At 44.2% G+C, this 15,667-nt stretch overlaps 1 protein-coding gene across 9 annotated transcripts in view; it reads right to left on the bottom strand.

The window, feature by feature from the left end:
• Positions 1-15,667, bottom strand: part of NBEA (neurobeachin) — a 2,460,099-nt gene that overhangs the window by 105,475 nt on the left and 2,338,957 nt on the right. For all 9 annotated transcript variants that reach the window (XM_029602688.1, XM_029602690.1, XM_029602689.1 and 6 more), the window contains one exon: positions 7,455-7,544. In XM_029602688.1, the coding sequence (XP_029458548.1) occupies positions 7,455-7,544 (90 nt within the window). The remainder of the gene's footprint in view (positions 1-7,454; positions 7,545-15,667) is intronic.

Below are 15,667 nucleotides of genomic sequence, written 5' to 3'. Positions count from 1 at the left end.
CTATATCTACCGGTTCACCTTTATCCACATGTTTCAAAAAAGTGAAGCAGATTTGTGAGGCAAGACTTGCCTTGGGTAAAGCCATGCTGACTTTGATCCATTAAACCATGTCTTTCTATATGTTCTGTGATTTTGATGTTTAGAACACTTTCCACTATTTTTCCTGGCACTGAAGACAGGCTAACCAGTCTGCAGTTTCCTGGATCACCCCTGGAGCCCTTTTTACATATTGGGGTTACATTTGCTATCCTCCAGTCTTCAGGTACAATGGATGATTTTAATGATAGGTTACAAATTTTTACTAATAGGTCTGAAATTTCATTTTTTAGTTCCTTCAGAATCCTGGGATGTATACCATTCAGTCCAGGTGATTTACAACTCTTCAGGTTGTCAATCAGGCCTACCACATCTTCTAGGTTCAGTGTGATTTGGTTCAGTCCATCTGAATCATTACCCATGAAAACCTTCTCCAGTACGGGTAGCTCCCCTACATCCTTTTCATTTAATCTTTCCGCGATGGCCTTATCTTCTCTAAGTGCCCCTTTAACCCCTTGATCATCTAACAGTCCAACTGACTCCCTCACAGGCTTTCTGTTTCTGATATATTTAAAAAAGTTTTTACTGTGAGTTTTTGCCTCTAAGGCCAACTTCTTTTCAAATTCTCTCTTAGCCTGTCTTATCAATGTCTTACATTTAACTTGCCAACACTTATGCATTATCCTATTTTCTCCTGTTGAATTCTTCTTCCAATTTTGGATAGAAGATCTTTTGGCTAAAATAGCTTCTTTCACCTCCCCTTTTAACCATGCCGATAATCATTTTGCTTTCTTTCCACCTTTTTTAATGTGTGTAATACATCTGGACGGTGCTTCTAGGATGGTATTTTTTAACAATGACCATGCCTCTTGTACACTTTTTACCTTTGTAGCTGCTCCTTTCAGTTTTTTTCTAACAATTTTTCTCATTTTATCAAAGTTTCCCTTTTGAAAGTTTAGCACAAGAGCCGTGGATTTGCTTACTGACCCCCCTTCCAGTCATTAATTCAAATTTGATCATATTATGATTGCTATTGCCAAGCGGCCACACCACCGTTACCTCTCTCACCAAATCCTGTGCTCCACTGATAATTAGATATAAAATTGCTCCCCGTCTTGTCGATTCCTGAACCAATTGCTCCATAAAACTGTCATTTATTCCATCCAGGAACTTTATATCTCTAGCATGTACCGATGATACATTTACCCAGTCAATATTGGGGTTATTAAGTCTCCCATTATTACCACACTACCAATTTGATTAGCTTCCCTAATTTCTCTTAGCATTTCACTGTCAGTCTCACCAGCTTGACCAGGTGGATGGTAGTATACTCCTATCACTATAGTCTTCCCCGACACACAAGGGATTTCTACCCATAAAGATTCAATTGTGCATTTAGTCTCATGCAGGATGTTTATCCTGCTGGACTCTATGCCATGCTGGACATAGGGGTAGATATGCGCATAAGCCCCGAAAACATACCCCTGCCTCCCCCTGCGCACGCTGAGCCTATGTTGCATAGGCTCGGCGGCACAAGCAAGCCTAGGGACGTGCGTATGTCCTGGGGCTTGCAAAAAGGGGCAGGGCATGGGCGGTCCGGAGGGTGGGGTGGGGCGTGGTCTGAGCCTCCAGGCACAGCGGCCATTTGCCACTGTGCCCGGGATAATGGGCCGGCCATCGGCCGGTGTGCGTAAGTTATGCCTGCTGGGAGATAGGCGTAACTTCTTCAACAAAGGTAAGGGGGGGTTCTAGGTAGGGCTGGGGGGCGGGTTAGGTAGGGGAAGGGAGGGGAAGGTATGGGTGGGGAGGGAATGGAGGCAGGCTGCGCGGCTTGGCACGCGCAAGTTGCACAATTGTGCACCCCTTACGTGCGCCGAACCTGGATTTTATAACATGCACGCGGCTGTGCGCGCGTGTTATAAAATCGGGTGTAGATTTGTTCACGCCAGGTTGCGCGAACAAATCTGCGTCCGCGCGCAGGTTTTAAAATCTGCCCCATAAAGCGCCACACCGCCTCCCGGGTGCTCCTCTCTGTCATTGCGATATAATTTGTACCCTGGTATAGCATTGTCCCATTGGTTGTCCTCCTTCCATCATGTCTTTGAGATGCCAATTAAGTCTATGTCATCATTCACTGCTACAAAACAAAGAGCAAAGAATTCGCGACCCTGTCGAAACTAACAAAAATACAAAAGGTATCGCCACATACATAAACTAATCACACCGTGTGTGTCAGAATTGATTAGAACTGTGATTTGAACAAATAATGATTTAGAGGGAACAGGACTGCATCAGCAAGCCTTTGACAACGTGCACAACAACTGTTGTTGCGCCGTCCGGTCTTTTCAATCATTTGCAGCCTGTGTTTTCCAAAGTGTTCAAAAGCCCACAGTGAATATCTCTCATTGGGGCAGTGCAGGATTCAAAGCAAATGTTGAAAAGCCCGCAGTGAATTCCTCTCAATTGGGCAAAGCAGGATTCCAAACCCGATATCTCTAGCAGCAGTCTCCGATGTGCAACATTTTCTAAAGTGGAATGCTTTAGTAGGATGACATAATAGATTCATGTCTCAAACACTCTATTAAATTCCATTCATACACACAACATCATAACGATGCATTCTCATGAACGGTGTCTGAGATGCCGACTCGACAGCGGCCGTGTTTCGCAGCCTACCGGCTGCTTCTTCAGGAGTCTGATTTCTAAACAAGAAATAAATACAACAAAGCACATAATCAGCATGTATCTCATAATAGGAAACTGGTACTTAACTGGCTACGGTGCGATCACCTCTTGAAAATAGGACCAGGAGTTATATACATTATACAATGTCCCTGTCGATTATGCTACATTGGCAAAACGAAGAGAACTTTAAAAACTCGACTTATAGAACACCGATCATGCATTAACATGCATAGAATCACTGCGCCTTTGGTCACTCATTGTATAGATTTCACTCACACTTTTGAAGATCTAAGGGTCTGCGTACTAGAACAGCTGATTCCATCCTGGCGAGGCGGAGATTTTGATAAAAAACTGCTTCAAGCTGAACAAAAATGGATCCACCGACTAAACACTGTCCACCCTCAGGGTCTTAATAACACTTTGGAATATAATGTATTCTTATGATGGCTTTTTTCAGTTTTATGCAAACACATTTTGACGATCGTATATGTCCTTGATGACGTCATGACGTCCGCAAAAGAGCGGGCTATTTAATCAGTCAGGCTAGTTTGATGCGGTCTCTAGCTCGGCGTTTGCTGGAAAGGATGATTTGAGACTCTGGTCCTATTTTCAAGAGGTGATCGCACCGTAGCCAGTTAAGTACCAGTTTCCTATTATGAGATACATGCTGATTATGTGCTTTGTTGTATTTATTTCTTGTTTAGAAATCAGACTCCTGAAGAAGCAGCCGGTAGGCTGCGAAACACGGCCGCTGTCGAGTCGGCATCTCAGACACCGTTCATGAGATTGCATCGTTATGATGTTGTGTGTATGAATGGAATTTAATAGAGTGTTTGAGACATGAATTTATTATGTCATCCTACTAAAGCATTCCACTTTAGAAAATGTTGCACATCGGAGACTGCTGCTAGAGATATCGGGTTTGGAATCCTGCTTTGCCCAATTGAGAGGAATTCACTGCGGGCTTTTAAACATTTGCTTTGAATCCTGCACTGCCCCAATGAGAGATATTCACTGTGGGCTTTTGAACACTTTGGAAAACACAGGCTGCAAATGATTGAAAAGACCGGACGGCGCAACAACAGTTGTTGTGCACGTTGTCAAAGGCTTGCTGATGCAGTCCTGTTCCCTCTAAATCATTATTTGTTCAAATCACAGTTCTAATCAATTCTGACACACACGGTGTGATTAGTTTATGTATGTGGCGATACCTTTTGTATTTTTGTTTATCATTCACTGCTATACATTCTAATTCTCCCATCTTACTTCTTAGACTCCTTGCATTAGCATACAAACATTTCAAAGTTTGTTTTTTTGTTTGTATTTTCAATCTGCTTTTTAATTGATAGGGTAAGTTAGAATATTTTAGCTCAGGTAAGTTTTTACTTACAGGCAATTAGACTACTTTTCTTATTATTGTAACCTCACTGTCGGGATGCCCTAATTCTAATGCATCATTAGAATCCTTTGAAGATACCTCTTTCCAAACCAGTTCTCCCAGACCTCCCATCTAGTCATTTCTACACAGTAAATGTTGCGTGTGCCGGCCGCAGCAGGCCCGCAGCCAGACCCTCTTACCCTCTGTTGCCTGCTCCATCATCTAGCTCCGTCTCTCCTGTGGTCATGCGCCACCGCCTGCGACTTCGGGCCTGTCCCATTGCTCCTGCCTCTGCTGTGAGTGCCCATACTTCTGCCTTGGCTACGGACCTTCACGCTCCTGCCTTGGCTACAGGTCCCCATGTTCCGTGGGGAGATGCCGCCATCAGGCGCCACGCCCCTCCTTAGGCACACGCAAACTTCTTGTTCCTTTAACGGGGCAGTGTCAGGAAACTAAACTGTGGCCCCGGATGATGATGTCATTGGGTCCCGGTATATAAGGCTTGACCCAGCCATGGTTAATTGCCTTTGCAACAGGTCTCCATGCTGGATGTGTACTTTGTTGCTTCCCTGGTGATTCCTTCGTGTTCCAGGTTCCTGTCTTGTTCGTGTTCCGAGTTTGGTGTTCTCCTTGTTCCTGTGTGATTCTACTTGTTCTACAGAATGACTCCCGGACCCGACCTCTGCTTTGCCTGACCATGCTACTGATCATCTCCTGGACCCGACCTCTGCATTGTCCGACCACGCTACTGATCATCTCCTGGACCTGACCTCGACTTTACCTGACCACACCACTGATCGTCTCCTTGATCCGACCGCTGCTTTGCCAGACCACGCCACTGATCACCTCCAGGACCCGATCTCCGTTTTGCCTGACCACGCTACTAATCATCTCCTAGACCCGACATCTGCTTTGCCTGACCACGCTACTGATCCTCTCCTGGATCCGACCTCTGCTTTGCCTGACCACACTACTGATCGTCTCCTGGACCCGACCTCTGCTTTGTCTGACCACGCTATGGATAATCTCCTGGACCTGACCATTGCCTTGCCTTGCCTCTCTGCGCTACCTTGCCAGCCTCCTGCCTTGACTCCTGCTTGTTCTACGACGCCTCTACTATATTCAGTCTGGACTTGGCCTCTCAGGCTACGGCCTGTTTTTACTCGAGTGCCTCTTGTCTGCCTCTTACTCTATTCGGTGCTCGGGTCTCTGGGACTCCGCCTCGTCCAGATCAGACCTGCTATTCCTACCACTGTTGGCCCTTGGCTGATTTCATCCTCGTCCTTTGTAAGACCTCAGACGGAGTCCCACCTAATTCCAACCGGCCCCAGCACCCAAGGGCTCAACCTGCGGGGAATGAGGGCTGGTATTGGCGAAGTTCCAGCCGGCCTCCATCAGTCAACCAGCTCCGCCTACCGACAGTGGGGACCCATAGGGTCCCCACTGTCGGTAGGCGGAGCTGGTTGACTTGGCCCAAGGGTCCACCTCCGGCCCAAGGGTCCACCTCCGGCGCAACACAGCGCAACAGTAAACACGTTTAATATCACTTACGTCAGATAATTAGCAGGTGTAAAAATATGGGAGAAAGTTGACAAATGTACTTATGTAAGTGTCTTTTAAAATAGCAACTCAGGTGTGTATTTACCCCACTCCAGAATGCTCCTAGTCTGCCTCTTTTGAACACACACATGTATGTGCATGAAAATACATATGTATTTTCAATTTTTATAACATACGGAATTAGCAAGTAGAGGCTACTTTTGTTTTGTGTGGGTAAAGTTTTGAAAATTCACCTCTTAAAGTACACTTATGCATGTAAAAGCTATTGACAATTGAAAAGCATAGAGATAGATATTAAAAGCCTTATGTGTGCAAAAATGGTTACATATATGTGTAAGTTGTCTGAGCGGGAGCTCTGCAAATTTTTAATAGCCGGGAAGGATGTACATACATTCATGTACACGCGTCTGGAAAAAGTAAGCGGAAAAGGGGCAGGGCATGGGCGTTCCAGAGACGGGGCCAGCACTGATACGCGTAACCCCTAATTTTCCTCAGCCAGCGCGTGATGAAAATTCTAATAAGAGGAGTTGATTTGTACACTGCAGTCTCTGCTAGTGCATTGTACAACGCAACTCCTTTTCATTGCCTGAAAGGACAAGATGTGAATTTTACAATGAATACCTCTGAATGTTTCTGTAACACCACCCCCCAAATCCCAAACAACCTCCCGAAAACTCACCCTGAATCAAAGTGATCCCCTCTTACAATGGTGCATATAGTGAGTGTCAGGCTGAGCCCTATACAGAGGTTCTCTCTTGCTCTCTCTCTCTCCTGAGTTCATGTAATTAAAAGGTGAATTTTCAAAAGTTGTGTGCATAAAAAACAGCACTTACATATATAATATATGCCATTTTACATACATGCATAAATCAAGATCCATAAGTAAATTTGCACATGTAAAAAAGGGACAGGCTAGGGGTGTTCCAGGGAGGGGCCAACAGTTATCTAATTAAGATGCTATTGTAAAAGTAATTTATGCAAATAAATGTGGTACCTTACTTGTGCATATTTACTCTTGCTCAATATCAGGGTAAGTGACCATAAACATCTTAAAAGTGAAAAAATGACTGAGGGGGGGAGGTCTGGGTGAAATGGGTGGACTTCAGGCTGAAGAGCCAGGGCGATCTTCAGGAGCTACAGATGGATTAGGCAAATTGGTAGACTAATAAATAAAACTGGCTAGTTCATTGCCACACACATTTCAAAAAAATCCCCCAACCTACATGGATAAAAGTTGACTTACAGGGAATAATTGCAACTAAATTACATATGTAAAATCTACTTGCATATCAATTTAAAATTGCATGTATATCATATGCACTCTCTTATTTGGCTAAATTCGACTTATCCGGCAACAAAGCATCTTTTCTGCTACTTAGCCGAATAAGTTTGAAAAGTGCAACCTGTCCATCTAAGTAGCGCTTTTCAGACTTACCCAGCTAATTAAGATAGCCGGATAAGTCTGGGAAAAAGCGCTACTTAGACAGATAAATTGGAACTTATCTGATTAAGTGCTGCTACTTAGCAGGGTAAGTCTGAATTTGTGCAGCACACAGTTTTATCATGCGCAAGCATATATGTGCACACTACTATTTTATAACCTGCACATTTCATATCTGTGAATATGGGTTTGTGCACAGCTTTGAAAGTTAGCCTCCCTGCAGAAAAATCCTTTTAAAAATTACTCCTCTAACAAATAAGAAGATAAACTAATATGCAAATTGGTATTTTATGGCATATAACATAATCTTTGAATTTAAAGAAAATACTTTTCCCAGAAGCAGTTATATCTCACCAGGTGCATGGCAGAGCTCCGAGGTGGATGTGGCTCAATAAGTAACTGAGACGGTGTCTGTCCAAAGCTCTGTATCTGTGCTTCCATGGCCTGCAGGAATGGAGAATATTGTCATATTAAATATGCATCAAAGAGATAGGTCTATATATATTATTTGATAAAGCAAGGATATTCCAAGTCAGCCATGAAAAAAGTACAGAAAATTCACTAGGTGCTCTTCTCCCAGGCTGCAGAATCATTCAAGTGTTAGTATTTTGTAGACAAGTTTTGCCTCTCCTTTTCCGCATGCTTCAGTTAACCAAATCATCATTCATATTTTCTATAAGTGGGGTTACATATAAGAAAGATAACCTGTTATGACATGCAGTTAAGGATTTAGGTGGTTTTTTTCAGTAATAAAAACAACATATGCACCTAAGCATTCTATAAACTACATCTAAACAAATACACCCAGAATATACACACATATATGCACATATACCTTAATAAAATCTCTGGTAAAGAGAAAAGTAGAGGGATCTCTAATAAAGTAAGTTTCTGGAATCTTCAAGGGAGGTAAAAAACAAAATAGATAAATAAAATTCATAGGTAACATAATATAAAATAAATTATGGATTTTAAGGAAAAAATAATAATGCTTAAGCAAATAAAATTTTTCTTATATTTAAATTGTATCAATTGTTCATAAAAATTAATTGTTCAAAATCACAGAAATAGGATAATTCTTGCTTAAATTTCAAACATATCAAACTTAAATAGCCTTCACATATGTAATTTACTCAGATTCTTGACTTAAAATGTGGTGTAAAGTAAATAGGAATAAAACTCTCTACACTAGGTTAACCTGAATTCAGGACTTACCAAAGTTCTTTGATAAAGATATTTACTGACAATATTTGCTTGAACCCCACCCAACAATTTGGAGGTTTTGTACCTTTCAGGAAATCCAAATAAACCCGCTCTAAGCGAATGTTCAGATCAGTCCCTGCCTACAATCATGTGATACATTGTCAGCCTTATTACATCTCTGAAACCACCACTTCAATTTGGCACTTAGTAATTGCCATTATTTTTGGCAATCTCAGCAGATAAGTCAAAGATTGCACAAACACAGTGAATTGACCTTTAACTCTGAAAGATGGTTTCTCTAGAGCAGGCTTAAGACACAGTGGCAAGGAAATGTTGGAAAGCCTGTTTGCCACTGACTGCACTGTATGTAATCTGTGGTAAATGGAAAATATTGTTTTCCAATGCTGTCAATCAAGGTATCTTACCTTTCATAAACACTAAATCCATTAGAAACTATTACAAATCTCAAAAACTGATACATTAATTTTGCTTTCCAGAGTCTAACCATTTTCTTTACTGAAATCTGTGCTTAGAATTTATCTATGTTGCCACTACCATTAATGATTTATGATATTGGTGTACTTCTGTGCTACTGCTAAGAAACTAAGGGGGTCATTCATCAAATCGTGTTAGGGCCTTATCGTAGGTGATAGGCCCTAATGTCTGAAATAATGCCATAACGCATGTGAAAAATAACACATCGCAAGATGTGTATGCAAATTCGAAAAATTTAGTCAAAAGGGAGTTTATGAAAATGAGGGTGTTTAACGTTGCATGCGATAGCATAATGCACATTTTAATGCCAGAAATAGATACACCTTTTTTCCTAGCGTTATGCTGTGCAATATGCCTGAAATAGGATTTGCAATATTTATCACAAATCCCGTTTCGGGAGGGAGAGGATAGGATAGCAGTTTGATAGCAGCTAGGTAGAGAGTACATCAAGCTAGGTCAAGAGTACAATGTACAAATCTCATCTTTGTGTATATTTCCTCACTCCATATCACATCAAAGCTTGTTGTGTACTGTGCTGTTCGTACCTCTGACTGTGCATGTAAAACTTCTCACCAAACCCTAGACCACCACCAAAACCTCACCTCAAGTTAGTAGTTGACCCTCCTACAGTAGAAAAAATAGTTCTTGAGAGCCTTATAAAGAGTCTCTCGTTCTTGCTCTATCTCACTCTCTCTCTCTAGCAAATTTAACGTGCTTGTGGTAAAATACCTATCGAAGCGCTAAAATAGCACGCTTTGTGGTATTTAAAACATTTTCCTAACATACCCTTTTTTTTTTTTTTATCGTGGGCACTACTCTTGCTATATTTATAGAAAAATAGGGGTAGATTTTCAAAGGGTTACGCGCGTAAGATACATGCGTAACCCCCGAAAACCTACCCCTGTGCGCGCCGAGCCTATTTTGCATAGGCTCAGTGGCGCGTGCAAGCCCCGGGACGCGCATCTGTCCCGGGGCTTCGAAAAAGGGGCGGTCCAGGGGCGGGGCCATGGCCAAGTGCCCCGACACAGGCGCCGGCAGCCAGCCAGCGCGCGCAAGTTACACCTGCCAGAGGCAGGCGTAACTCAACAAAATAAGGTAGGGGGGATAGGTGGGGGGGACCAAAAAAAAAGTTCTCTCCAAGGCCGCTCCAATTTCGGAACGGCCTTGGAGGGAACGGAGAAAGCCATCAGGCCTCCCCTAGGGCTCGGCGCGCGCAAGGTGCACAAGTGTGCACCCCTTTGTGCGCCGACCCCTGATTTTATAACATGCGCGTGGCAGCACGCGCATGTTATAAAATCGAGTGTACATTTGTGCACGCTGGGTAGTGCGCACAAATGTACCCCCCATGCGTAATATTAAAAATCTGGCCTATAATGAATCTAGGTCTAAGTTCATAATGTTACAGCTAAAGTTAAAAAAAACAACAACAACTGACAAAAAGAACTGGAATAGCAGTATACATGCTCAATTCAATAAAGGGATCACACAGCCGCAATCAAGTACACAGCTTGCAGACAAAACCAATGGAAAGTGTGATATTCTAGATAGCCTCAATTTAAACCTCCAGGCATTTCTATGGGAAAAATAACAATTCTTCTTCTTGTATTCTCCACCCCCTCAAATCACTCACCAACACAGAAAAGTGCAAAATTTTGTTTCTTCCCCCACCCCCCCAAGAATGTACGTCCACAAATACTTTGGTGCATCTGTATCCAGCTACTCAAAAGTTATAAAACTGGGGTGGGGGGCACACACACACACAGAGCAACACATATAGACATGAGATTGTACTCACTTCTATTGAACAGAGGCTAAATATATTACAAATAACGTCTTATGAAGTAATAAAACCAAAAGTAAAAATAATGCCAAAAATCTATATTCTGAAAAATACTTAATATGGCACATTTAAATGCTACATTACGAAGTCAATGTAATCCAACAGTTAAATGCAAATATATGGAGAAATATTTAAAAAGGCATCTAGCTATTTTATGGTGTTCTTATTACAAAATCCATACACGTACTTTACCACATGTAGTTTAATGAATGTACTCTCCACCTGTGGCAAAGTAGGATCAAAGTCAGAAAGTTGTTCCCATCAGCCCTAACTTTTGAAAGTGAAACGCCACAGGCAATTTCAACATTGCCCCCATTCTGAAGAAACTTATTAGTGGCCAATATTTCATATAACAGAGAAAATAATCAAACGAATGGAAAAGTTGACTAAGATTATTCCAGCAAGAGGGCTTTTAAATTAGCAGCTTATGCTGGTAAAGATTGTCCTCGCCCCAAAACATCCCTAGATCGCTCCTTTTTTACGCACATATATGTGCTCACAAAAGTGAAAATATGTGCATATTTTCAACTTTTATAAAATACAGATTATGTGAGTAAAGGCTACTTATGCATGTATATATTAATTTTTACACACATAGGGATAGATTTTAAAAGGTGGGTGCGCTACCCGGTGCGCACACATGTATGTCCGATTTTATAACTTGCACGTGCAGGCAAGTTATAAAATCGGGGGTTGGCGCAAGCAAGGGGTCCACAATTGTGCACCTTGCGCATGCCGAGCCTGCACCGAGCCGTGCTGCCTTTCCCTGTTCCCTATCCCCCCCCGCCACCCCACCTTCCCTTCCTCTACCTCCCCCGCCCTTTCCCCCCTACATTTTTTTCTTTTTGTTTCTTGTTTTAAAACTTTCTTCTGGTGGTATTCATCAGCTGTACAATAAAAGATAAATCTCTGTGTTTGTGCATCCTGAGTCTAGCCCAGTACTGTGGCTCCCCACGGGGCTCCTCCCCATGGGCATGGTCATCTGCCACAGTACCCAAGAATCCACTCAAACACCTCGAAACCATAACAGACACATACATAGGCTGTCTCTCATTCTAAAATGCTCAGTCTCACACAGACACACACACGCAGGCTGCCTCACACACTCTTGTGTTCAGTCTCACTCAGACACACACAGGCTATCTCTCAGTATCTCAGACACACACAAGCATGCTGTCTCTCATTCTCATGTGCTCATTCTCACTCAGACACATACACACAGACTGTCTCTCTCCTCTTGGAAGCAGAAGTCGGTAGAAACAGCTTCAGCCTGTCCTCCTCCAGTCCCCTCAGCTGATGCCCCGCAACCAGGGCCGGAGGAACCACTAGGCGAGCTAGGCCTATGCCTAGGGCGCCGCGATTTAGGGGGCGTCGCGGCAGGCGGCAGAACTTTGAAAGGGCTTGATGGACCCTTGGTCCGACCCAGTATGGCATTTTCTTATGTTCTTATGTTCTTAAGTGCCCTCTCAAAATTCTGACAGCCCTGCCTCACCGTGCTACGCTCCCGATGCCCCCCTTGTGGTCCAGCAGAGGATCCGGGTGCGATCTGCCACTCCCCGGGCTTCGGCTGCCACTAAGCAAAATGGCGCTGTGGTCTTTAGCCCCTAACATGTGACAGGGACCAACCAATGGCACCAGTAGCCCGTGTCACATGGTAGGGGCTAAAGGCCACCGGCGCCATTTTGCTTAGTGGCAGCTGAGGCCCCGGGAGTGGCAGATTGCTCCCGGGACCCCACCTGGACCACCAGGTATTTTGTAAGTTTTCTTTTGGGGGGGGGGGGAGGAGTCGGGGCTGCAACCGGGGGCAGGGCTAGGGGTGGCACAACCGGGGGGGGGGGGCACAAGGCTGAGGGTGCCTAGGGCGCCCAATCCCCTTGCACCGACCCTGCCCGCAACCGACGGGACTCAATTTTTTTTGGCACCACCGGGCTGTTGCTGATCCTCTTTGAAATTCTGGCGTACATTGCTCCTCCTCTTCAATCAGTCCCAATACAGTCCCAGAGCCCATGCTACTCCTCTTTTTCAGACTTAACAACATAGCCTCTCTTTCCCATAAAGGCCCACCATACTTCCTCTTCCAGGCTGCACTGATAAGGAGAAACCAATTACTTCCCTGCTGTCCTCCAGTGGTGTTCTAAAGATAAACTAATTGCTGCTGTTGGCTCTACTGTCATATTGAGAGCCTGGGCGGAGAAGGAGATTGCTAAATTCCACAGAAGCAGAGGAGGGAGAAGGAAGATTAGCCACACCAGCAGGGGAACAGGGAGTGCTGTATTCTGCCTGAAGAGGTTGTGACACACCAGCTTGTGCTTTGTAAGACAGTGGTGTGTCGCAAAATAATGGTTGAGAATCGCTAATCTAGAAGGAATGCTTTCAGTCAGAGAATCTGGTGTGGCTGTACTGACAGGCCGCACACTGAAGCAGTTGAGGAGACTTTGGGCCTGATTTTCAAAAGGTTTTACGTGCATAAATGGGCTTTTGAAAATTGCCTGGGGGGAGGGGTAAACAAATAAGCATTGCTTATTGCGGCGGTTACTACCCCTAACTAAGCTAGATATTTCACTTAGATGCAGCTCTAACACTGCTCTTTGCATTAATGGTGGGAGTGGAAGGGAAATAGAACCAAAGGGTTACTAAGTGCGAAGCATGCTGGGCAGACTGGATGGGCCGTTTGGTCTTCTTCTGCCGTCATTTCTATGTTTCTATGTATGTGTAAAAGTGTGCACATAATTAATTTATATATGTATTTTTACTTGCACACAAAAGTGGCATTCTGGGAGGAAGAGTTGTGGCAGGGAAATCATATAAACATGTACTTTCACTTTTCAGAAGTACGCACACACATGTACTCCGAGCAGGGGCGGATTGGCTCTCATTTACTTTGCATTTCTCATCAAGGCCTTACAAAGTCCTTCGACTCTGCTCCTGAAGCCCGTGAATATATTAATAGTTTGCCGGGACCGGATCAGGAGGAAGAGTCATGAGACAATTTGTCTTTAAGCATGCGTATGTGTAGCCCGCGACTCCTGATCTAAGGGGTCGGGTGAGTGCTGCGATCTCCCAGGGAACTTTTCTTTTAAAAAAAAAAAAGAGGGGGAAGCGCAGAGCGACAACAGACTTTACAAATCTATGCGCCCACATTTTTATTTTTTATATTTTTTCTTAGCTGAACGGACTGTGAACGGACTCCTTATAACATATGGCAGAAGTCAGCGTTTCGCATGTCAGATAATTGCAATTATTTATTTTTTTTGCTTGGTAGCCCACAGGTGTTTGGGTGCTGTTGTTGATACCGGGGGGGGGGGGGGGGGGGGGGAGGAGGCGGAGTGATGACCGCACACATCAGTATATGTGTCTCCAATCCCTAGCATGGGAAGCCTATTGTATTTGGGAGTGGATGTATGAAATCCCAATCCCTTGCTTTCATATGTCATTTGTTGGTATGTACTGTTTATTTCCACAGCGAGGGGGGGGGGGGGGGGGGGGGGAGGGAATACAGAGAATCTCAGAAGATTTTGGATTATATGTATTTGCTTATGGATTGCAACTGTTTTCCAGTCTTTACTAATGATAGCTTGCTTTTTGGGGAATCTGCGGGGATCACTTCCTGTTTCTTTTCATTGGTAGCCCAAAAAATTAAACAATCTCATTTCTCTCCCTACCAATGCTTTCCCTACGAATCCTCATGGTACTGGAGGTAGTAACATGGAATGTAGCAGGGTTGGGCACCCCAATCAAGCGGGAAAACATTTTGGCACGACTAAATAGGCTTCATGCCAAAATAGTCTTTTTACAAGAGACACATTTATCCCTGGAGGAAGTAGCAAAATTAAAAAAGAAATGGGTGTCCCAGGTTTTTTCTGTTTCTGGAACCTTGAAAAGCAGGGGAGTTGCTATCCTTCTTCACAAATCAGTATATTTTAAGGTTCAGGACACGGTCACGGACACTCAGGGGAGGTATGTCATTATCAAAGGTATCCTTATGGGTTTCCCCTATCATGCTAGCATCGGTGTACGCTCCACATTCTTATGACCACTCCTTTTTTACTATTCTTGTTGCTCAAATTTCTAAATTGGGGAACTGTCCTCTTATTCTGGGGGGTGATCTAAATTTTGTGGTGGATCCACAATTGGACAGGCAGCCAGCAAGAAGGGGGCACCAGATCAGCGAAAATAAGGGTCCAAGCTTTCTTTGTAAGAATCTCCAACTATTAGATATTTGGAGAACTCTCCATCCAGGGGAATTTGATTTCACACACATAGCAAGGGCGCATGTGACCAAAACCCACATAGATTACCTCCTGGTCTCTGAAATATTATTTTCCTTTTTTCAGAAGTCCTTTATTGGCCCCCGCTGAACGACCTCCTGCAGTCGATCTCCTGCCAGCGCCATTTTCCGTACGGAAAACGATTCGCGGCAGGAAATCGCTCACGGACCCCCGCTGGACCCCCAGGAACTTTTGGCCAGCTTGGGGGGGCCTCCTGACCCTCACAAGACTTGCCAAAAGTCCAGCGGGGGTCCGGAACGACCTCCTGCGTCGAATCGTTTTGGTCTATGGCCGCCGCCATTTTGCGGCGGCCATTTTGCAAAATGGTGCCGGCTGAAGACTACACGATTTAGTGTGCCGCTTTTCCTGCTCTCCCCCTTCCCCCGATTTAGCTACGGACCGCCGCTACGGAGGTAATTTAAGGCTACGGACCCCCAGGTAATTTAAGGCATTTGGGGGGGTGGGTTCGGAAGGGTGGGGGATTTAATTTAAAGGGTCGGGGTGGGTTTTAGTGTGCCGTGTTTTAGTGTGCCGCTGGACCCCCAGGTAATTTAAGGCATTTGGGGGGGGGGGTTCGGGAGGGTGGGGGATTTAATTTAAAGGGTCGGGGTGGGTTTTAGGGGGTTTTAGTGTGCCGGCTCACGATTTTAACGATTTTCACGATACTTTACACACCCAAATGGCAACAATACGATTCCCTCCCCCTCCCAGCCGAAATCGATCGTTAAGACGATCGAGGACAAGATTCACATCTCTACTGC

This window comes from Rhinatrema bivittatum, chromosome 5, assembly GCF_901001135.1.
Source record: "Rhinatrema bivittatum chromosome 5, aRhiBiv1.1, whole genome shotgun sequence".
NCBI lineage: Eukaryota > Metazoa > Chordata > Amphibia > Gymnophiona > Rhinatrematidae > Rhinatrema > Rhinatrema bivittatum.
The sequence above is the reverse complement of the archived record's forward strand: the minus strand, read 5'-3'. Positions and strand labels throughout refer to the sequence as shown.